Source organism: Gambusia affinis, linkage group LG04, assembly GCF_019740435.1.
Source record: "Gambusia affinis linkage group LG04, SWU_Gaff_1.0, whole genome shotgun sequence".
Classification (NCBI taxonomy): Eukaryota; Metazoa; Chordata; class Actinopteri; order Cyprinodontiformes; family Poeciliidae; genus Gambusia; species Gambusia affinis.
In genome coordinates, this window is record NC_057871.1 from 4,817,558 (window position 1) to 4,842,219 (window position 24,662).

General features: G+C 37.1%; 2 protein-coding genes across 11 annotated transcripts in view; one reads left to right on the forward strand and one right to left on the reverse strand.

The window, feature by feature from the left end:
• p2rx3b (purinergic receptor P2X, ligand-gated ion channel, 3b) overlaps window positions 1-5,614 on the reverse strand; it is a 25,968-nt gene extending 20,354 nt beyond the window's left edge. For 5 of the 10 annotated variants that reach the window (XM_044114148.1, XM_044114144.1, XM_044114138.1 and 2 more), the window contains exons 1-2: window positions 5,533-5,598; window positions 4,248-4,344 (exon numbers count right to left, since the gene is read on the reverse strand). Coding sequence is in view for 2 of the 10 variants with exons in the window: in XM_044114142.1 (XP_043970077.1) it covers window positions 4,269-4,282 (14 nt within the window). In the remaining 8 variants the exon portion in view is untranslated. Of the gene's footprint in view, window positions 1-2,816; window positions 2,998-4,247; window positions 4,345-5,518 lie in introns of all 10 variants that reach the window. The other 5 variants (XM_044114140.1, XM_044114142.1, XM_044114143.1 and 2 more) reach the window with 5 other exon arrangements.
• Window positions 3,307-24,224, forward strand: si:dkey-28b4.8 (sarcoplasmic/endoplasmic reticulum calcium ATPase 2). The gene is made up of 24 exons (XM_044114137.1): window positions 3,307-3,633; window positions 6,014-6,145; window positions 6,665-6,682; window positions 6,782-6,864; window positions 8,018-8,122; window positions 8,947-9,085; window positions 11,578-11,744; window positions 13,576-13,731; window positions 13,828-13,969; window positions 14,203-14,369; window positions 15,412-15,500; window positions 15,644-15,746; window positions 15,838-15,969; window positions 16,978-17,103; window positions 17,254-17,475; window positions 18,000-18,111; window positions 18,548-18,786; window positions 19,452-19,672; window positions 20,488-20,690; window positions 20,854-20,939; window positions 21,489-21,622; window positions 22,230-22,347; window positions 22,422-22,550; window positions 23,150-24,224. Exons 2-24 carry the CDS (start codon window positions 6,028-6,030, stop codon window positions 23,327-23,329), a joined length of 3,189 nt encoding a protein of 1,062 aa, XP_043970072.1. The 5' UTR covers window positions 3,307-3,633; window positions 6,014-6,027; the 3' UTR covers window positions 23,330-24,224.
• The last annotated feature ends 438 nt before the right edge of the window (window positions 24,225-24,662 follow it).

Here is a 24,662-nt window from a genome sequence, read left to right on the forward strand (position 1 = left end):
CCATGCATCTTTTTTTTTTTTTTTTCGCATTACAAGATCGATACCATAGTGGAAGTTTCCACTGTTTAAAAAAATATGCCCAGGAAGTGTATTCATAAGTTATATTTTCTTTTATTCACCTTTGGTATCATCACATTTGCACACATTTCCTTTTATAAAGTGATTTAGAAACAAAGTAAATTTTTTCTCTTACATTCCTGTAAGTTAAGAGAATCAGGGAAAATGTTTGTTTTTTTATCTATGCTATATTGTTTTAATAAAAAAAATATTTTAGTCTGCTGAATACTGGGATAAAGAAATTGATGCAACTGGTTTAAAAAATAAATAAAAGTCACATTTAAATAACTTGTCTGTTATTATGTGAAGTTTTGATTGTGAGAAATAATTTTTCTGCATACGACAGCTTAGAATACAAATAAAACCAATTATGTGAAACATTTTTATTTTTATTTTCTTTTTTTAGAGCTCAAAAGGGCGCCCTCTGTTGGCTAGAACTTTAACCAGCCTTTCCGTGACGCTGATTGGTTCACATGCATGTCACGTAAGTGTCAGCAGTCGCACCGCTCGCTGATTGGTTGGAAGCTGGATGGAGGCGGTGCCTTTTTTTCTCATAGCTTTCGCTGTATACAGATCTGAGTAAAGTTAAACAGAGTCAAAGCAATTTCTCATTGATGACTTTTAAGTTATTTCGTGTTGTGAATGTCACAATACATAAAAAGAATAACAGGACACCCAGAGGTGGGTAAGGTACCGAAAGATTTTACTCTGGTAAAAATTAAACATTGAAGAAATGACTCAAGTAAGAGTAAAATAGTATTTGGTTAAAAGTCTACTAAATTACTGACAAAATTATTAATAATTTAATATTTAAAAATTACATCATCAGACAGACCAAAATACATGTTAATAGGAAATTTTAATATTTTAAGGACTAAAATGACAATAATTCATATAACAGTCAGACAAAATAATTTTTTCCAAATCAGTTTCTTTCAATAAAAACACTTATTAAACTTGAATAAAAGCTGCAGGTGTGTGTCTGATGAATGTTTTGTTAAAACATGTTTGTTTTTTATTCAGTGGGTAGAAAAGCTAGAAAGTTTACTCAAGTAAAAGTAGAAATACTTTAAAATACAATTACTCAAAGTACTGCACACTAAAAATACTAAAGGTAAATTTTTTTTCAAATGATTGCTCAAGTAAATGTAACCAGTTTCTACAGGCTCTCAGATAACAGTTCTCTATTCAACTAATTATTTATAATTAGTTTACCTACATATAAGTCAGCAGCTCTCAATTAAATGTTCAGCTTGGTTTTAGTTTCAATGCAAATCATGAACTTTCTGTAGTTTTGATGTTTGTGAACTAACTAAACTTTATTTCCTGACCCGGTTTTGGCGCTTTGCTGATCATTACCCACTTCAGCTGTGAAACAAAGACGCTCGGCCTTCAGTGAAACCAGTCAGATCCATTTTTCTGTTGACAGCAGCTCTGCATCCTGGGACGATTACAGCCTATGTCTATCCGAGGGGTTGAGTCCAGTGTGGTGTATCTGGTGAGGCGGGCAGCAGCAAATTGTGTAGCAGTCTCTCAGAAAGTGGGAGCTGACAGAAATTAAACTTATTTAATTAAATACGTTTCAAAATGTGTACTTTAGTACTTTTACTGGAATAAAACAGTCCAACCTGTTCTTTTACTAAAATATTTTTTCATACTAATATCTGTACGTCTAGTTCAGTAGAGAAAGTGAGTTTTGACACCTCTGTCAAACAACTTCAGGTTAATTTAGCTCCAAATTAAATATTTATTTGTGAGACAATTAAGATTTATTCAGGAATATTTAGCTTGCAAACTAAATAATTAGTTTCCCAACTACTAACCAAATGGAAGCTAACTACCTAACTTTCAAATATTGAATTTAACATATTTGAAATTCAATATTTCAAATTTTCAATTCAAATTTACCTCATTTTTAAGCTTCAAATTAGTTAAATTTGATGCCAAATTTCAAATTTAGCTTTGAATTTTCAAGCTAATCAAAATTAAAAAATGTTGAATTTGAAAGCTAAATAAACTAGATACATATTTATCTGGTGAATTAAATATTTAGTTTGGAAATATTACCTTTATAAATTTGTGTCAGGTATGATGGGCCAAATTAAATCTAATTAATTTTCTCATATTTATTTCGATTTTATTACCATCTGATTACTGCTTTAATCTGCCATCTTTATGACTTTTTTCTCATATAATTGTAACTTTTTTCCTCATACAATTCTAACTTTATTCCCATATGATTATTAATTTATTTCGGTAATATTATGACTTTACTCTTGCATCATTCCGACTTTATTCTGGTACCTTTACCACTTTTTCGCGTAATTATAACTTTTTTCTCGTATAAACTCGAGTTTCTTCTATAAATTTGACTTTAATCCCGTATGTTATTTTAGTCTGGTAATACTACGACATTAATTTAATTTTATTGCGGTTATGTTCATACTTTATTCTCGCATCATTAGGACTTTATTCTGGTATTAGTACAGTTTCATTCTCATATTATATGAACAGTACAAGGATACCAAAAATAAAGCGAACATTTTGAAACCTATTAAAAAAAAACATGAATTATTCGTAAAAGTAATTGTTTGCTGCATTTCATTCGGGGGTTTCTTCTTTTTTGTTTGCGTCTCTCTTTTTGTTTGCTGCATTTTATTTGCCGCATTTAATTTGTGTGCGTGTCTTTTTTTGTTTGTTTGCATGTTTTCTCTTTTGCTGCGCATTTGCACCTGTCGGCCACCGTACAAACGTCTGACCTGAGCTGCATGTCAACATTCTGGGTCTGAGTGATGCAGAAAGACTCCGTCATACTCTGGACTTCCCGGGTCGTTATGTAGGGAACTGAGGGACAGCGTCACGTGCCTGTCCCAGCTGTCCCAAGGCGGCGTTACGGCTCCACTAACAACGCAGAAATGGCAAGCGAACCGAGGAGAGGAGCTTGGAACCAAAGCGCACCACAAATAGTGAAAACGATCAAACATTAAAAACCTTTACATTTATTAAATGTATTTTTCATGCAAAATTTAGAGTTGAACCAGCACTTGGCAGGAGACCAGGGTCGTCAGGAATTTATGCGAGATTTAGAATAAAGGCTCTTATTTTGAAAGGTTTTCTCCGGAACTTGTGTTTTATTATCCCTTATCGGCTTGTTTTCACTGAACGCTGTAGGCTGACGTTAGATTTACAGGCATGATGAGGAGAAATAACATATTACACTAAGAAGCTATTTTGAGCCACATTATTTACAGGCATGATGAGGAGAAATAACATATTACACTAAGAAGCTATTTTGAGCCACATTATTTAAAAAAAAACATTAGTTTTTAGTTTTATTTATGTATTTATTTATTTTTCACAAAGATTTTATTTTGACGATACCAGGATCTGATTTGTGACCAAGAAGCGTTCTTGTTTAAAAGAAAAAAAGAAAAAAGAAGAAGCGATTTTATGATTTTAAAATAGTACTCCTTTGGTCTCTGGGATGAATTTAGTGTGAAACCAATGGTGCATCGACGGCTCCTGGCTTCTTTCAGGCTGAATAGTTAGAGCTGAGACGACACCCGGACTGCTCCGGTAAGCAACCTGTTCATCTCCGGAGGATTAACCGTTAGACATCATGTTAGCTCTTTAGCCTCAGCTACTGACTGTCATTTAGCATCGATGCTCATAAGCTAGCAGCTAGCATAACTCTCTGGAACCTGTCATCACGGTAACTGGGTCATTATGCTGCTATATTAAACTATTATTGTGCCAGATACCGAGATGTTTAAAAAATATATCGCTAGCTTCTGTGCAGTTGAAGCGCTGATAGAATTTGATTTGGATTGATGGATTTTATCAAATTAATAACTAGCAGACAGTTATTATTACTGCAACCATGTTTTGGGTATTTGTGTCCAGTGATGATGAGGTGAGTCGGGAGATTTTGACTTCTAGCGATGCTCAGCCTAACCGTAACCCAGCATCAACAGCTGACTTTGGCTTTCAATAACAATAAATACTATTAAAATAAAATCTTGTCATTAATTATACTATTTGTTATTGCTTTTACACTTTAGTCACGAAAAGTGCTGCTTTTCTATTTTTACAAAAAATATTTGTCAATGTGAAAACTCATTTCTACAAAATAAAGACAATTAAAAATGTATTTAACATAAAATAAGCAATTGCATAAATATGCACCCAACCTATAAAGAGGTTGACATCACCAGAAACACTTCATCCCCACTGTGAAGCATAGTTATGGCAGCATCATGATGCAGTGATGTTTTCCAGCAGCAGGTCCTGTAAGGTATATATATTTTTTAGATTCACCAATTAGTGCATGCATAACAAACATTACAGACTAACAAACAGAGGTATTTATCTACAAAAAAAAATCAAAAGAACCCATTAGATAACAGAGCAAATAACAACAAATCTAAAATAAACAAACAAGAAATGAGGTACACAATAAAATGGACAAGACAAAAAAAGAACATAAGGAAGTGGTGTCACAACAGAAATTTAATCAGTATATGTGGGGTAGGATACTTTTTTTCTTGGCAGTTATTTTCTGATTATTATTATTATTTTCCTTTAGGTAGAAATGAAAAGAGTTGGAGGCAAAAAAAATAAATAAATAACATGCCAGAACAAGGAATAAATAAGTGAACAAATGAATGTAAGTAAATAACACATTTTGCAATCATATCATATTAGTAAGAATAAAAACTAATTTCAATGCCGGTGAGTTGATGTCACTGCAGAGTAAAAGACAAAGGGAGGAGATGACTTCAACAAAATGTAGGAGAATCCTTGGGGACAGTTTGTTTCTGTCTTCTACAAAACTATGTGAAGTCCACATTAAAAGTGATAATGTGGACTTTTGTGTTCCTACCACAGAACCTGAGCTCTTTTCAGTCTTTGAACTGATCGTAATCAAATTATTCTCCAGTCAAATGTGAGGCCGTCTGCCTGTCAGCAGGCAAACTGTCAAACTGGGTCACAGCAGCAAATCCTCAACTAAATGGCTGAAAAAAGTGATTCCAACTCCAATTAAAGCCCAGAATTTATCCTAATTACAAAGATCTCTGCAGACAAACCGCCCTGAACCAAAGCAACACCGTAAAGAAGAATATATTGAAGTTTCTCCAAAGATTTATGACGCTGAAATGAGTGATGCTGCTAAAGTTTGTAGCACAAGTTGAGTCTTAGTTTTTCCACACACTTTTTAAATGTTGATAAAGATTATTACTAGAAAATTTCTGAAGAAATTTAAACGGGGCCTGCCAAAGCGCGCGCGTCGGTCTGGACCCGGTGTTCCGACGCTGAAAGTTAGCGTCGACGCCATAGAAAGCTGCAGCGCGATCGACGGCATGAGGAGAATCGCGAGAACTTCAACTGACACGGACTTGCATGTTAAAATGAGCGCATGAGCTAAAATTTGTTTTCTTCACTTATTGTCCGCTCGTCTCACCCTCCGTTCTCTACCTTCACGGTGTGCTGTCCTTCTTCCTCACTCCTCCTTCTCTCTCAACCAATCACGAGACACGCACCCGACGGACTGTCTGAGCTGTTGTGCTGATCGTTCGGTTGCTATGGTATTTAATTGTCAGTCATGAACCGGCAGCTGTGATGACTCATCCAATCTGTCCCCTTACACAACAATGGCAAAAAGCGGTTTTTGCTTTTTTTTTGTCGCCATATTAACTCAGAATCCCACCAGAAGTAAAAGCTCCAATGCTGTGATCAAGCCGCACGTTTTGATACCACTTTTGTAGGGGTCCATTCAGCGGTTCCAGCCGCATTAACGGTAATAGGTGCATAACAATAGGTTCCTGCCGTTGCTTTGCATGGCAGGCCCCAAATATCATATTAGGCTAAGGTAATGACCATATTAACCTGTATTTAAACGTAGAGTATCTTCTTTGTAGAAACGTTAAATAAAGGCTGATTGCTGATTGTTTTTCAGCTTTCCCAGCAGCAATGGACAACGCTCACACTAAAACGGTGGAAGAGGTTTTGGGTTTCTTCAGTGTCAATGAATCCACAGGTCTGAGCTGTGAGCAGCTGAGGAAGAACAGAGAGAAGTGGGGACCCAACGGTAAATATTTATTTATGCATTTGCAAAGAAACAGAACCAAAATTCCTCATAGCTTTTATGTAACAAAATTTACCACCTTGTAACATAATTGAACAAAACTAATGTTTGTATTATTATTATTATTTTTTTTAAAGTCATGTTAACTTTTTGAAACATACAACCAAGCCTGATGCAATAAATCCACTAATCTTATTTACATAGTGCATTTTTTTGTTTTGGTTATTTAAAAATATATTCCAGTTCCAGTGTTAAGTGTCCTTTACAAAATTAAAGTTTATTAATCTTTGTTGTATTATTATGCCATGATCACAATGTTACCTCAAAATGGTCTCAAAACAACAACATTATCATTTATCACAATCATTTCTGGGACAATTTATCAGCCAGAAAATTTGTTATAATGACAGGATTACGGTATATACAACACTAAATTTCCCTGCAAACTATTCTTTGTAAATTCTGTTTTAATGCCTGTTTTCATGGTGCATCGTTGATGTTTTTCTGTTTTTTAACTTACAGAATTGCCTGCAGAAGAAGGTAATCTAACATACGTTGTATATTTTTACAGTCATACATTGTGTGTTATTATGTTAACTCTGCTTACTGTGCTGTTATTTCTTTATTCTCCCTCTGCAGGAAAGTCACTTTGGGGGCTGGTCCTGGAACAGTTTGAAGATCTGCTGGTTCGAATCCTGCTGCTGGCTGCTTGCATTTCTTTTGTAAGGAAATACAACCACAGCCTTGTTTGTCTTTTCAAGAAGAACTAATCAGTCATATTTAAACAGAGCAACTGTGTATGTTTAGTATTTCTGTTTGAAATATAATGTGTATTAGTTGAGTTTTGCAGCATGAACACAGTGATAGTAAAATGCCTGAAATGTAAGGTTTGTTTTGAGCGTCAGGGTTGGAGTTACATGCTAATTATCCATGTCCATATCCGGCCTTTTAAGGTTCCTGACGCCACCTTCAGTTATTTAGGAACATTTGGTGAGTCACGGAGTCAAATTCTTCAGATAAATCCATGCATAAATAAAACCCAGTCACTCTAAAGTGAAGTAAAGCAGCATTCTACATGAACAAAGGAGTTTCTGCAGAACAGACTCTATTCTTCAGCACAGGATTGAAAACTTGCAAATGTTCTTATTAGGGCTACAGGCAATGATTATTTTAGTAATCGATTACTCTGTATATTTATTAATCTGATAAAATAATTGGCAAATTCTGCAAATTTTTCATTTAGCCACTTGTGCTTATTTTTGACAATATTGGAAATCTATAAAAATGCAAACAATCAAATTATTCAGATCATTTTATGAATAAGAAAGTAAACATTGATGTCCTAAAATGCAATAACACAATATTCTTTTAGTGTATGCTTGATTATTTGTAGCAAAGAAAATAGTTCAGGCCTGTTTTTCTTATCAATAAAACATATGGATTATCTGTTGATTATTGTTTTTTAGATTATCTGATCAATAATTGGATAGAACTATTGAGGAGTTCCAGGTAGAACACATTTGCACAAAAAGACATTAATCTTAAATCTAAATGCACATATATTTGATCAGTTTGGTTTAATTACTGCTCTGAATATGTTGTTCTTTCAGTCTACAGACTACATTTAACATTTGATCGATTACTAAATTATTTGACAGTTATTTCAATAACATATTCATAATGATTGATCAGATTAATCTCTAGTTCTCAGAATACATAATCCTTAACAAACCATTTTATTATTTGTTTTATTGCTCATTTCTCACTTGACTAGTTACACTTTAAACATAAGGTTTATTTTACCCTTTGATTCTAAACGTGAGGAGTTTCCTACAGCACATGAACTCTGACCTTTCTCTCTGCCCTGTTGTGTAGACCCTGGCGTGGTTTGAAGAAGGGGAGGGAACCATCACGGCGTTCGTTGAACCCTTCGTCATCCTCCTCATCCTGATTGCTAACGCTATCGTTGGCGTGTGGCAGGTGATATATAAAATTTATCCAAATTACTCTGTAAGCAACAGCTCTCATGATACTGAAAACATTTTGTTTTCTGAAACAGCAGAAAAATAAAACCAATTACAGTGTGAAATCATTTAAAACTCATTAAAAATATAGATACCATCCTTCATGTTTACTGCTTTACTTTTTCAGGAGCGTGAGACTAAAAAACGAAGTGAAGCAGCTTCTCCAACATTTTTGTTAATATTTGATCTACAATAGAGGCTAAAGTGAACACCTACATGATGTAATCTAACTTTTAATAATAATATTTACCTCACAAAACCTTTCTTCCTCAATTCTTATATTGTAGGTTATCCTGCTCTGCAGGAAGATTTATCTATGCAAAAAATACGATATTAATCAATCTTATGCTAATAATATTATTGGAGGATGTTTGAATTCATTGTCAGGTTTATTTTCATACTGCAATCTTATCATCCAAATCTTACTTTTTTCTTTTATGGTGTTCTAATAAAAATCATGTTAAAAGTAAGAACATTAATGTTCTTTGCATTGAAATTTCTTAATAATTTATTAGTACAGTTTACAAAGTAGACAAGTAAATTAGGAATGCTTAATGTTCTCATATATCTGGTCAAAATAAAAGAGGAAGAAGAAGATCAAGAAAACTCAATGTTGAGAACCTTAAGCTAAAGTTTTACCTGGAGAAAAACTAAAGAAAAGACTGAACTGGAGGAAACGTTTTGTTCTTCAGTCACATCTTCAGTTTGTTTTTTATGGAAACTAAGATCCCTAAACTACATGCACCAGTAGAAAACTAAGATATTTGTTGTGTCCATCAGGAAAGAAATGCAGAGAACGCCATTGAAGCTTTGAAGGAGTACGAGCCTGAAATGGGAAAAGTTTACAGGCAGGACAAGAAAAGTGTCCAGAGAGTCCGAGCCAGAGACATCGTTCCTGGAGACATCGTTGAAGTTGCTGGTAAGAAAAGCCAAAACATCAAGCATGGAGTCAGTTACAGAGAGAGTTCACCAGGAACAGTTAGCATGGTGACCTATACTGTTTTCCATCAGATTAATCTGTTTTTATAGCAGAAACAATCAATTAAAGCTGTACGATTTTACACACCTTCAGTCCTTGATATTAGGAATGCGCTGTTCCACTGAGGTTTAGTACCGACCGATTCTGATCTGACACAGAAAAACAGCCATGACTTGACTTAAAATGTTTCTATTTAAAAAAAAAAAACAACACAGACATAAATGTACTGAATTACAAATTTGATCAGATAACTAATAAATTATCCGATCAACTGATCAGACATGTAAAAACAGAATCAGAATTTTTTCTGTATTGTTGTTGTGCGAGAAAGCGCAACACAATTTAAAAAATAGCAACTCTCCAACGCACTGAAAATTTTTTTTAAATAAAAGCAGTAAATACAGTAGAAACAACCAGGATGTTCAGGAAATGGATGAATTCAAGGTGTTCGTGGCAGCAACAGCTCTCTATTAGAAACAGTTTTTTACTTTGTTTGTTCTTGTCTTGATTTCACTGAAACGCCTCCTGGAGGTTAAGCAACAACACAACTTTAATTTATTCATTTAATGCAATTAGGAGCATAATATCCAACATAAAGTTAATAATTAAGAAACTGACAAAAACAAAACGTTGTCTACGTTGGTCATTCATGTAAAAAACAAATTGCAACAAACTTTCTTTCAAATGGTTCAGAAAGAGCAACTAGGAATGCTAAATAAAATGTAGAATAAGTAATAAAGCATGACGTCACTAATCCTCAATCTAGATTTTTTTCCAATGTAGGGACCAATACAGATAATAAATATCAATAAACATGGAATCTGTTTCGACACTCACACGTTCTCTGTACAGGCTTAGCTTTTTCACTTCTTCGTTTAGTTATTCCTGGAAAACGTCTGTCTGCACGTTTCTAGGCTCGTCTTTGGCTGATATCGCCATGGAAACTCGGCAAGAGGAATAACCAGCCTGGATGAAACGTGTGAAGTCAAGTTCTCTGGAGAATCGAGTCGATGTTTCTGCAGTCTGACCTGGGAGAAATTAGACCGGGGGTGTCCAAACCTGTGGGCCAAAATTAGTTGAGGGCCAAAAACATATATAATTTCTAAACCGATTTAAAAGCAAATTTTAGCTGCTCAACAATAAACCAACCATACAATGATTAAGAAAAAGTGTTTAGACATTTTTTAAGAATGGGTGTGTAAGATGATTTTTGCATTATTAGCAGAAAGGGATCCAATTTCTCAGATATAAAAACAGGACTATGTCACTTTTTTAAGGAAATTTTGATGTACTTTGCCATGTTTAATAAATTAATTTAAAGCAGATTTAAGTCACTAACCAAACAGAATGAAGAAAATGTGATTTAAAACAAATTAATACTTTCTATTGCATTAAACATTTTTCCATTTTAGGAACATTTGAATTTGTCTGTAAAACTCAATAACAGAAAGTCTCCATCTGCATCAAGTGCAAACGTGTGTAATTTATGACATGTAGTTGGAGGGCCACATAAAATGAATCCAGGGGCCACATAAGGCCCCCGGGCTGCTCTTTGAAGTCCCCTGTGTGAGACGGCCTTCTGGTTCGTCATGAATCCGATCGGACTGGAACTGCTTTGGTCAGAGGGGATTGAAAGTTGCTGTGGGCCTGGCTGCTGGTCTTTCCCATCAGTTGCTGAACATTTCTGTTTTTAGAGCGGCCGTTGCATTTTGGAGAGATGATCATCCCGCTGACCTGCTGTCTTTTTTAAACATTAACGGGTAATGAGAGCCATGTGAAAATATTTTCCATTTAGGCAAACAGAGAGCGGTCAGTTTGTTTCCATTTTTACACTCAGCTCTGCTCCGAACACTGGGAGCTTTTCTGAATTGAGATTCCACAGTTCTGGGTCTCTCCCTTATACAGAGACAATAAATATTTGTGTGTGTGTGTGTGCGTGTGTGTGTGTGTGTGTGGGTTCTTTGCAGTTTATCTGTTTATTTTAAGAGCATGGGAACCCGGCAACACAAAACAGTCTGAGTTTAGAGTGACTCATTATGGCATTTTTCTTTATTTCTCATCAAACATCCTGTATATGTTCCCTATTTAAGTTTGACTTTGCATTTTGTTTTAATGACCAGGATGTGTTGTGGCTCTCAGAACACAGGGTTTGATAAATGACGTTAAATCTTAAGCAGCCATTCGTTATTAAAGTGATAATACGCCCTAAAGCAGGAGTTCAGAATAGGCAAAACTGAGCAGATAAAATCTCATTATCTAGTAATGATTTTGTGCAAAAAATGTAATAAGCATGTTTGGTATCGACCTCTCCTAACCTGTTTAAGGAAGCGAAACAGGTCACCTTTCAGATACTGTGTTAAATGAGGCCTGCTGCTTAATGCCTTAATTGTGTAAATATTTTTCTGTTCTTTCTGTCTCCCTTGAACCTCCAGTCGGTGACAAAGTTCCTGCTGACATCAGGTTAACGTCCATTTGCTCCACCACGCTCAGAGTGGACCAGTCCATTCTGACAGGAGAGTCCGTCTCCATCATTAAACACACTGATCCGGTACCAGACCCCAGAGCAGTCAATCAGGACAAGAAGAACATGCTGTTCTCTGTGAGTCGCCAACATCTCAACATGCCTCTTTTTGACAATAACAAAAAAAAAATTGTTGATTCATTCAATGCCCTTATTGGAACATAAAACTAAGTAACTTAAAATCCATTTTTTTATTTATTTATCTCTCCTGAGAAACTGTAAATGTGCTGTTATTTGATGATGGGTAAACAGAAAGATGATGGAAATGTTTATGAGCTTGATTAATTGTAACGTTTTTGAAACCAGGAGACACTAACATGAAACCATCACAGCGACTTACTGTTTTCAATTGAAGGTTGTTTTTTTAGAACTGACTGGTGACACAAATACACAACAGCTTGTTGGGGCCGTTGCAGATAAAAAATAGGAGTACACTTAGATTTTATTAGAAAAACGTTTATGAGAAAAACACAAAAAAATTTTGAGATGAATTTCAGAAAATTTTCTAGAAAAAAAGGGGACATTTTTGAGTTTCAGAAGTTAAAAATTTTAGACTTTTTAAACTTGAAAATTTCTAGAAGTGGATTTATTTTTACTTATAAAACTGTAGGAAAAATTTGGAAAATTTAAGAGATTAATCTCAAAATTTGTGAGATTGTTTTAGAAAATCTTTGACTTTTCAAGTTCAGAAATGTAAAAAAAAAAAAAAATTCTATAAAATCTCTGACATAAAAGTTTTTTGGCGAATATTCTGGCTCTGATACGCCGTCGTACAAACCTGTATTTTTAAAGAGAGAATAATTTTTTAAATCTGTTTTTAATAGTATTTGCCGATACTGCGAGTCTTTTAATCCAAATTGTTTTGGCATCCATCCGTGTGCGTGGGAGTGCTGAAATATCAGCCATCTTTGTGAAAGCAGAGTGGGGGGGGGGCATCAGCAGGGCAGGTTTGAGCTTTACGATCTTCAATAGATGCTAAAGGTCAAAGAGCAGCAGCTCTGATGTTTTATTCAGCAACATTTCTCTGGCAGGCTGCAGGCCTCCATGCTGCCACATTCTGGTTGTGTTGTGGAGGATTTATTGATTTGGTGTCAGCCATGCAGTGGCTGTATATCAAAAATACATGAAAAAAGAGAAAAGGCCCGGCCCATGAGAGATTCGGTTGGCAGTCTTAGTGTGGCCTCGTTTCGTTCTGCTTCTTGACTTTTATTACCTTTTTTTGCTCTCTGCACTCGTTAGCTGATGTAACTGGGGCTGAAACTGACAATTATTTTTGTTATCTATTAATCTATTGGCTGTTCTGATGATTAATCGGTCACATTATGTAGACTTTTCATTTTGTAGAATATTAAAAATCCAGTAAAAGATAAAACTAATAATTTAATTCCTTCTTTAAATAAATAAAAAACATGTATTGCTTAAAATGCAATAACATTTCTTTTGTAGTAAAGGATCCATCTGTTGCTACAGAAAAACAAGCAACATGTGAACTGCTCAACTTAATATCAATACTCTGTAGTACTGATCTGTTGATTATTCTTTTTTTTAATAACTGCAAAAAGTGTTTAGTAGGGGATGTTTGTAAAATTTGAACCAGGTGAATCCAGATCTGTTCCACATGACAAGTTCTGGATGGAAGATATTTACAGATAAAAGGTTTTTTTAAAAATATTAAATGCAGAATCTATACATGTATTGTAACCTTTTGGCTGAGTCATGTTTGCTCTGAAAATGTTGTTCTTTCAGCGACGGACCTTTTTCTGAGTCAGTTTACTTCATTTAACGATTAATCGATAACTAAATTCGCTGGCAATTATTTGCACAATCGATTCATCACGACGAATCTGATTAATCGCTTCTGCCCTAGACGTAACTTTCAGTTCAATTACATTCTGGTTTTTCCATCAAGGGTACAAACATCGCGGCGGGTCGGGCCATCGGGGTCGCCGTGGCAACTGGGGTGCAGACAGAGATCGGGAAAATCCGGGATGAGATGGCCTCCACCGACCCTGAAAGAACCCCTCTGCAGCAGAAGCTGGACCAGTTTGGGGAACAACTGTCAAAGGTAAAATCCTTTTGCTGTTGAGATTTTAACGCTACGCTGGGGAAAATGTAGCGTAACGACACATCCGTCTTTCTTCCTGTGTGCTGCGATCTGCAGGTCATCAGCGTCATTTGTGTGGCTGTGTGGGCCATTAACGTCGGACACTTCAGCGACCCGGTTCACGGAGGCAGCTGGCTCAGAGGAGCTATTTACTATTTCAAGATTGCTGTCGCGTTGGCTGTAGCTGCCATTCCAGAAGGCAAAGTCACAAAAAATAACCTTGGTTTTAAACTTACACACAATGTTTTTACTGTTCCTGCCTTACTGCTGGAGTTATTTTCATGCTTTTGCATGAACACTGAGCAGGCACGAGATAAAAAACTAGGCCAGAACCCAGTGACCCACCTTCTTTGAGAATGACGCATAAAACTGCTTCATTTAGATCTGAACTACAAACTGGGCATGAAGCGGGTCACTTTTTTTCATTCACAGGCCTTCCAGCTGTCATCACTACATGCCTGGCGCTAGGTACTCGAAGGATGGCCAGGAAAAATGCCATTGTCCGCAGCCTGCCGTCAGTGGAGACGCTGGGATGCACCTCTGTTATATGCTCAGACAAAACAGGAACTCTGACTACCAACCAGATGTCTGTGTGCAGGGTAAGCTGTGGGAGAAAATGACTTTCACCCCAGATTTACCTTTTCTGGAACAAACTTTTTCTAGTCACTAATGAAAAAGAAATTATTTGTCTTAATTGTAAATTAACACAAATCTAGTTCAATTAGTAAATGGTATTCATCAGTTTCAAAAGGTGTGGTTGGTGTCTGATAGTCAAACATTGGTTCTGCTAACTCTGAAGCACTCATCATAAAACTTGGTCCTGCTAATGCTAACATGCTAATCATAAACACTTGTTCCACTAAAGTGCTAATCATAAATAGTAGCTTTGGTAACACTAAGGCATAAATCACATATATTTGTTCCACAAACATTAGCAATTTAATGTTCATGATTAAAGTGCTAATCTTAAACAATAGTTCTTCTACTGCTAAAACAAAACACCAACATGGTATTTTGCTAAAGCGCTAACTTCAATTCAAATTATAAGATTACAACTCAAATGGTTGTAAAGCTGCCCTGCGACAGACTGGCGACCTGTCCAGGGTGACCCCGCCTCTCGCCCGGAACGTTAGCTGGGGATTGGCACCAGCAACCCTCCCAACCCCATTAGAAACAAAGGGTGTATAGAAAATGGATGGATGGATGGATGGTTGTAAAGCTTAAATAGTTGTAAATATTGTCATTATTTTGTAGAAATCTGTTTTCACTTTGACTTTAAATGATTTTTGTAATGATTTTGGTCTCTAAAGTGCTAAATTTTGTTGCTTGTTATTGATTTGTTAAAGTAATCTAAAATGTAAAACATTCAGACACTGTAACATTAAAACTATATTCTCTCACTGCATCATTATAAACTAAAGTTCATCAAATGCAGTGTTGAAAATGTCCATCCAAAGACGATCACTAAGCGTTTAATCCAACTGTTTTTGTTCTTTTTAGCTCAGGAATCATGAGTCCAGTGTGGAAACAAAATTATAATTTTTTTAACATTTCCATAAAATGCCATCTGATTTAGATACGTTCTTCTAATGTGACTGAACTAATAAACTACTCTGATGTCTGTTCTGTGCATGTAATTAGATGTTTATAGTAGAGAGTGCATCAGAGGAGCGTTGCAGCCTGAACGAGTTCACTGTGACTGGATCTACTTATGCCCCTGAGGGGGAAGTGTGAGTGTTTTTAACCTTTAACTCTTTCATTAACTAGTGAATGTTGAGTCTGTAATTAATGAAATAACACTTCCTTGTTTTTTACCCTCCTTGTTATTCATCTTTATTTTGTCTTTAATTGGTTTTTCTCCTCGTCTCTGCAGATACAAGGACGACTCAGTGGTGAAATGCAGTCAGTATGATGGCCTAGTGGAGATGGCCACCATCTGTGCTCTGTGCAATGACTCATCCCTAGACTACAGTGAGGTAAGCAATGCTAACATGACTATGAAAACAGCTCCTGCCATCAACAAACAGTCAGTTAAAGCCTGTTTCTGCTTCTCGTCCTGGGCTCCAGGCAAAGGGTGTGTATGAGAAAGTTGGTGAGGCGACAGAGACTGCCCTCTGCTGTCTGGTGGAGAAAATGAACGTGTTTGATGTGGATCTCAAAGGACTGAGCCGTGCTGAGAGAGCCACAGCCTGTTGTTCTGTAAGTGTGTGAAGCTCTGACAGATCAATATTTACACCTGAACAGAAAAGCATAAAAGAAGAGAGAGAGAGAAGCCTGTGTCGTCTGTTTATTTCAGACCAGAGCTCTTATGTCTGAAGTTAAAGGTGACCTATTATGCTTCCTTAAACGGGTTAGGATAGTCCTACAGAAAACATGTTCATTAGACATTTTGCACAAAGCATTCTCAGATGATAACATTTTAGTCTGCTCAGTTCTGCCTTTCAGAATGAGCTTTTTTTAGGCTGTCTTGTCACTTTACATCCAAATAAGCTCCTGTTGGCCACACCCACCAACTCAACGTTTGCACTCGTACTTGAAAATGGCTGCAAACAAATGCGTAACTACCGTACATCTTTGAAAAGCAGAAGTAGAGCCTTCTGGACAATCAACTTCAATGCAGAAAGTAGTTTTTGGATGATAAGTCAACAACAAAACACTTGTCTTTTTCAGCAGCCATTGTATGATGGTAAAACCAGCAGACCAAATGAGCTGAAGCTAAGCTATGGTTGCTAGGTAACGGCGAATGCTCAGTCAAATGTGACTCAACAACTGGGAGGTTTTTGACGCACCTCGTTTTTCAGGCATCAAAAAACATAAACTTATTGCCAAAAATCTACCAGGTCGATTTTTAAGCGCTTGTTTTTCTGAGCAGTTGAGAAAAATTACAAAATGTGACTTTTGCATCAAAAGTCCTGTTTAACCTCTGAAAAATACCTGTGTCTCAATTGGTTGGTTAAATTGGTTTTAATCGTAACTCTTCTGCACTAATGAACACACGAAACCCTCTTACCTAAGGGGAATTTGGAGAGACCAGTTAATCCAGCAGTCATGATGTTGGACCTGGAGAAAACTCACGTTTGCACAGGGAGAACTTTCATTTTATACCACAAGAATATAAAGTCTGAAAAATAATTTTTTTTTCTCCATGTTGTTTGTTCAGTGAGAGCATTTTTTTCCATTCTTTCTCTCTTTATGACTTCCTTCCAGGTGATTAAACAGCTGATGAAGAAGGAGTTGACACTGGAGTTTTCCAGAGACAGGAAGTCCATGTCTGTTTTCTGCTTCTCCAACAAACACGCCCAGTCTGCCTCCGGAGCCAAGATGTTTGTAAAGGTCAGCGACACCGCAAGGATTTTAGCTTCTAGTGCCAATATGTCAACACAACTGAAATAAGACAAAACTAATTTACTCTGTAAGATTTAGTATTTTTGCAGCGCGTCTGCCGCCCGTAAAGACGCGGACATGTTCGTCTCATTTCCTCAGGGCGCTCCAGAGAGCCTGCTGGAGCGCTGCAACCACGTCCGTGTCAGCGGTTCCGGTCGTGTTCCTCTGAGCCCGGCTGTTCGAGAGCAGCTCCAGTCCACCATACGGGGCTGGGGTTCTGGACGGGACATGCTGCGCTGCCTCGCCATGGCAACCAGGGACTCGCCGCCGGAAATTCGCTCCCTCAACCTGGAGAACACGGCAACCTTCGCTGACTATGAGGTTCTGATAATATTCTAGACCAGAGTCCAAACTTTTTGTCAAGTCAGCTCAAAGCTGCAATATTAACAACAATCTAGATTTTTAAAAACTAGAATCACCAAAATGTTGTTGTGATAAACTGAACATGAACTATTTTTATTATACAGAAAATAATAATCCAATTTATATGATCCAATAAATATTATTATATAAATATACAATAATATATACATGATATTTTTTTATTATTTTTTTTTTCCACTATTACATTTTCTGTTTATTCCGCAGCAATCAAAGCAGAATTAAATTAAGTAAATTTAATTTAAAGTTGTAGTTTTGTCCTAATTTATTTAACTTATTCTTGAACTGTGGTCTGAGGGCGTCGCAGAAAAATCAGTCCACGGGCCACAAATGGCCCACAGACCCCACTTTGAACACCCATGGTCTTGATTGCACCCTGGATCTATTTTTTTTAAATAGATCCAGAGTGCTGTATGATCCTACACGTTATGTTAAAAGTCCTTCTGTTTGTGACGCCACCTCAGTCGGACCTGACCTTTGTGGGCTGTGTGGGGATGCTGGACCCCCCGAGGCAGGAGGTCCGCGGAGCTGTTCAGATGTGTCGACAGGCCGGCATACGGGTCATCATGATCACAGGTTAGTGTGCAGATTTACACAGTTGCTACAAAAGTATTTAGCGAAACGGCAAGAACCAGAACAGCCACGTATAACGTTACAAATACTAATCAGTTTGGATCTCAAAACCTTAAGCTGTCTGATACAAAGCTGTATTTTGAAGGGTACATTCACACCAGGCCTGTTTGGTCCACTTTAATCAAACTCCAGCTCATTTGCTCCGGTTCTTTTGGGGAGGTGTGAATGTTTGAGCAAACTCTGATCCAAACAGACTTCGGTTTCGGTTTGGCTGAAGTGAACTCTGGTGCAATTTGAATGCAAATGTTATCGCCAAGTGGACCGGAGGCCGACCCAAAAGCAGGAACTGAGCTATGGCGCAAAGCATTCTGGGTAAATAAAACCAAAACAAAGGTCCTAACATCTAACTGTTGTCACTCCGTTTCTTGTCGTCATGCAGGGGACAACAAGGGGACGGCGCTGTCCATCTGCAGGCGAGTGGGCATCATCACCGAGCAGGAGGAGGAGCAGGAGGGCGTGGGAGGATACGGCGGCCTGACGGGCCGAGAGTTCGATGAGTTGTCCCCTGACCTTCAGCGCCAGGTCTGCCGGACGGCGCGGTGCTTCGCCCGGGTGGAGCCGGCCCACAAAAGCCGCATCGTGGAATATCTGCAGAGCCTGAACGACATCACTGCCATGGTGAGAGCAAATGTTTCAGTGTTGACAAAATGATGTTGTTTTATCACATGAGCTCACTTTTAAGCCTGGACAGTCCAAATTAGAGACCAGAGTGGCCAATATCTCTCTAAACTGTCATTTAAAAATATTCATCATCAAACTGGAAACTATTGAGCTCATTTTAATTTATCATGTAATTAATTGATTAATTGCAACAGTCTTACTATTTTTGATGCATAAACAAGTTTTTTTTCATTTTGGACTTAAACATTTAAGTTATTGAGATCTAAATTTATATGTTTGCATATCTTCAAAAGGTGGTAAAAGTAGCAAGGGACTTGATTGCATTTTTTAATCGAGTTAATTGCCTGATCTTTAAATAATCAGAATATAATCACATTGTAACAGAACACAAAAGAAGAAACATTTCCAATTCAAAACAATTTTTTGCTGCTAAATTATTAAATAAATAAACATGTCAACTTTAATGAAAAGGAAATTTTGTTTTGATGATAATCCATTTTATTCATAGTTTAAAATTTAAGTTTTTGATCTTTGAGAGAACAAACTTGCACTAGCAACAATATTATTGTTTATCGCAATAATTTCTGAGACAATTTATCACCCAGCAGTGCATTTTGGGATTGTCTCTCCATTTTTCTGTCCCTCCTCTCTGATTGGCTCAGACGGGGGATGGAGTCAACGACGCGCCGGCTCTGAAGAAGGCGGAGATCGGCATCGCGATGGGCAGCGGCACGGCCGTAGCCAAGTCGGCCGCGGAGATGATCCTAGCCGACGATAACTTCTCCACCATCGTGGCGGCGGTGGAGGAAGGCCGAGCCATTTACAACAACATGAAGCAGTTCATCCGATACCTCATATCGTCCAACATCGGAGAAGTCGTCTGGTTAGTGCGTCTTTCTCTCACTGTGGTCTGTGGGCTCCCCCTAGTGATCCACAAGGTACTGCGCAAAGTCGAGTGTTTATTTGCTGTGACGTCGCATTCAGCTGGTTTAAAAAATTATAATGAACCTGGGTCACTCAAAACTAAATCTGAGATACCAGTGGAAAGAAAACAACACCAGGACTAATTATATGATCAGAGGAAGTCAAGTCACGCCTGCTGATGGTTTTGATGTGTCGTTTGATTCTTTTGAACAGTTCTTTTAGTGAGACCTGTTCTTTATTTTTAACAAATTTGCTTGCTTATAATGCTCTGCTTGCCTGTCAACAGCTATTATTTTTATTTAATTAAAAGTGATTTAATCGACCAATAAATACAATAGGTAGAAATTGGTGGATAATTTTTGCATTTAATAGTGAAGAAGATTTTTGTTTTTGCCAAAGCGACTCAAGGCTATTTTTCTTTTATTGTGTTTTAAGTTACAAATATCCCTAAAATGTCAATAACGCACACAACACAACTTCTTTGTGATTTTCAAGTGTTTCATTAGAAAACTTAGAATCCAGAATCAGAATCTGTAAATAACTGAAAGCGTCTCGAGTTGTTCATGGTTTTTGTCACATTTGTGAAACAGCGCCACCTTTCTCTTTAAGATGAATAAAGAAAACAATCATAACTCAGTTAAGAGGCTAATATTTTCTTTTCAGGTTGTTTATGTAAGTCTGAGAAACATTGGATTAGTAGAACAAAACATTTCTCTGATTAGATAAATGAATTTTCTGTTTCTATTAAGCTAAGCTGTCTGTTTTCCTGCTCAGTATTTTCCTGGCCGCTGCACTGGGCATGCCCGAAGCGCTGATCCCGGTCCAGCTGCTGTGGGTCAACCTGGTCACCGACGGTTTCCCGGCAACAGCGCTGGGATTCAACCCGCCGGACTTGGACATCATGTCTCGTCCTCCGCGCTCTCCCAAAGAGCCGCTCATCTCCAGCTGGTTGTTCTGCCGCTACCTCATCATCGGATGTGAGTCACAGTGACACACACACAGTCTGAAATCTGACCTTGAAAATGCTTGAAAAGTCCTGGAATGTAACTAAAACTGTGTGAACTCTGTGTGTCATCTTATCATAGATCAGATCATCGTAATGATGATCTGACTTAAGGTTTTTATTTTTGTTTCCTGCAGGTTACGTGGGAGCCGCCACCGTCGGAGCTGCAGCCTGGTGGTTCATGGCGGCTCATGACGGCCCAAAACTTTCCTTCTACCAGCTGGTACCGCTCTAGTTTCACCCTAAAGTTCATAATTAAATGTCTCGTGTGTAAACATCTGGGATGTGTGGCAGAATAGTTAAGGTTCAGGATTTTAGAAATTAATCATGAGCAACAAAATGTGACACTTTTGACAAACAAATGGACAAACATCCTTTAAATGTCAAATTGAAAACTGATTTATGTAGAATAATAATAATTTTAATTTAAAATATGTAACTTAAAATAAAATATTCTCCCACTTCTAGTCAGTGGTTAGTAGTTAACACTTTTCCTTCATTCTTCCTGCTAAATTGTTTGAACTTGTGGGAATTAAACAGATTTTTCTGATTATTTTCACCAAAGAAATCAAATCTCCACTGACAAATGATTGTTTAACTGGTTAAGGTTTGCAAATTAAACCTTTTATTCTAAAAGGTTTAATTTTATTCTGTGACATCACAGAGATTTCCAAGTTAAAGGAAATCTCTGTGATATATTGGATTAATGTTAAATCAGAACAATCAAACCTATCTATATATTTATAATATAAACTTTCCCACTGTGTGTCAGTCCCATTACCTGCAGTGCAGTGAAGATCACGCCAAGTTTAGCGGTGTGCAGTGTTCGGTGTTCGAGTCGCCGTATCCCATGACGATGGCGCTGTCTGTGCTGGTTACCATAGAAATGTGCAACGCCTTGAACAGGTAAGACCTGACCACAGACACCTGGAAAAACCCCTGAAATTTCTGAGTTTCAAACGTCAAAACTTTGCAAGGAAGAAACGCTGACATTTTGAGATTAATCTAAAAAACTTGTAAATTAAAAACAAAAATTGATTTTTTAAAGTTTCCAAGTCTTTCTACAAACTTTCTAAGAATAATCAGAATTTTATTGGCAGATATTTACTCCCCTTTTTTTGTTTTCTATCTACAATTGTCCAAATACTCCGTTGTATCTGGAAGAGCTGCACAAAAAACCCCAAAAACAAACAAACCGAAAACTGGATGACAAAAGTCTTCAGTGCTTTTGTCTCAATTATCCCCTTATTTTGAAGGACAGTTTTGTTTACAGAGACTTCACAGTTCATTTTATTTATTGTTTTGTACATTTATTTTGAATTTTTAAAATATCGTACAGTTCCAGCGTTAAATGTCGCTCTTTGAAACTGTCTCCTTTACCGTAATATCACTTTAAAATGGTCTCAAAACAACGATATTATCGTTTATCACAGTAACATCTGGAACGATTAATCGTCCAGTAAAATTTGCTCTCATGCCGGGCCTCTGCAGCATCAACCTCTTCTTCCTCCAGTCTGTCAGAGAACCAGTCCCTGCTGAAAATGCCTCCGTGGTCCAACCCGTGGTTGGTGGGCGCCATCTGCCTCTCTATGGCGCTTCACTTCCTCATCCTGTACGTCGACCCACTGCCGGTAAGAACACGTCAGAATCGTTTGGTTCTGTTACTGCGTCTGTTCGGAGAACCTTCACGTTCTTCCATCCACAGATGATCTTCCAGATCCGGCCGCTGTCCTGGACTCAGTGGGTCGTGGTTCTGAAGCTGTCGCTGCCCGTCATCCTGATGGACGAGGCGCTCAAGTTCTTGGCCCGCAACTACATCGAGCCGGGAAACCAGGTCCAGATTTAACAGATCTATATTTTGACTCTTTTTTTGTTATTTGCCCGTTTTTATCAGAGTTAGAAAGTAACTAGTTACTTTTACTTGAGTAACGTTTTTTTAAAAGTTACTTCCAGGAGTATTTTTTACTATGCTGCACTTTTTACTTACTCTACTATTACTGGAGTAAAATTTCTGGATTTTCTATCCACTGAATGAAAAACCAAACATGTTTTAACCAAAAACTCACCAGACACATGCCTGCAGTTTCTGTTAAAGTTTCATAAGTTTTTTATTTTAACTGATTTGGAAAATTTTCTTTTTTGTTATTTATATGAATTATTATCTCTTTTGTCCTTAAAATACCAAAATTTCCACTTTACTTTATATTTTGGTCCGCTGACGATGTAATTTTTAACATTAAATAATAATTTAATGTTTGATTTGATTTGTTACTCAGTAGTTGAGTATAATTTTTACCAAATACTTTACTCCTACCTGCTTAATTTCTTGTTCGGCTACTTTTTACATTTAATTGAGTTGAAAATATGTTGTATTCTAACTTGAGTCTTATTTTTGGGTTCTCTGCCCACCTCTGGTTTTATTGTCTCCTAAAGTCAGTGGAGGAGGAGGAGCTGCAGAGGTCATGGGTCGGCATGGGGCTGGTGGGTTCGATCCCGTCGAGGCTTCGCCACGTGGTGAAGGACGTCTCCTGGTTGTTCGTTCTCTTTTCGGCGCCGCTGGTGATCTGGATCTTCAGCCTGGATTCCGACATCAACAATATCTTCTGGGAGTGAAACCCGAACGGAAATCACGGAAGAGGAAAAGAAGAAGATGGACTTCTGGAAAAATTACTTTAAAACGTCAAGAAAAAACCCGAAGAAAATGGTTTCCTTTGTCATAAAGGTGCTTTGTGGAGATTTAAAACATTTTCTTTGAGCAAACAACCATTTCTTGATTCTTTTGAATTTTTTTTGTAACATAAAAACAGTGAGTTTTACATAAAATCTCTGGTTGAGTTAAACTAATCTAATCTAAGATAAGCTGCCGTATGTGTTTTATGATTCAATTCAATATTAAACCCGATATAAAAAAGAACAGCACTGCAAAAACACAAAGTCTTACCAAATATTTTTGGTTTAGTTTCCATCACAAATATTTTAGTACATTTGAAATTAGACAAAAATAACTCACAAGTAATTGTTCAGCAACATAAAGGAGTTTGTTCTAAGTCAATAATTCCTTAATATTGATGAATAACTACTAGTTCCACTGACAGATTATTTCACTTTATAACATGGGAAAATGTTTTGTTATAAATAAAATTATCTGCCAGTTGAACTAGAACTTTTTCACCGATATTAAGAAATTCTCCTATTTCTTGCTGAAAAATTGCTTGTAAGTTAATTTTGTTTTATTTCAAGTGTACTAAAGTATTTTTACTAGGAACAGGACTAAAACATCTTGGTATAATGTTGTTTTTATTGCTGTGATGTTCCTACAATGCTACACAGAGCACCTTTTAGAACCTGTTAAATTTACTAATGTATCTGCTGATCGTTCCTAATACTCACGTGTAACATCCGGACATTTTCTGAAACAGCTGATCTGAGACCGGTCCAGGAGGGGAAGCCCGGCCAGATTGTGCTAGATAATGTAATAAAACTCTGTGATTAAGGCTCCTAACATGAATTTTCTGTCTTGGGTTCCTCTTTTGTTCGTGTTTCGATTATTTCGATGCGTTTGAGGCAATAGTTGAGCAGAAGCTATTGATGGTTTCAGTTTATTGCCATGTTTTTGTCAAGATCTTCAGATTCTGACAAAATCCCAAAGAGAAATTAAATGTAGCTCATATTATTCAAGATTCTCTAAAGACTTGTTGTAGGACCTGGGACAGTCTCTTGCAGCAGTCTGTACTGCAGCGGTTCTGAAGAAGCCTCTGACTGAAGACTGTTTAATGAAATTGTTCACGAGTTTCTTGATTTTTATGAAGATTCCTTCAAGAACCAGTTTTCTTTTTCACGTTGTTGAGCCGTTTTAAATCCCAGCAGATGACGGCAGACGAACCGACTCTCTCAAAAAGTGACTCAGAAGATCTACATGATCAACCCGACAACTGCAGTCACACGA

Bases quoted from the DNA above. Each gene is read 5' to 3' on its own strand.
- si:dkey-28b4.8 (XM_044114137.1), top strand. From the start codon at position 6,028: ATGGACAACGCTCACACTAAAACGGTGGAAGAGGTTTTGGGTTTCTTC. The intron at 20,691-20,853 runs GTGAGTCACAGT...TGTTTCCTGCAG, and splicing joins CCGCTACCTCATCATCGGAT to GTTACGTGGGAGCCGCCACC. The intron at 22,348-22,421 runs GTAAGAACACGT...TTCCATCCACAG, and splicing joins TGTACGTCGACCCACTGCCG to ATGATCTTCCAGATCCGGCC.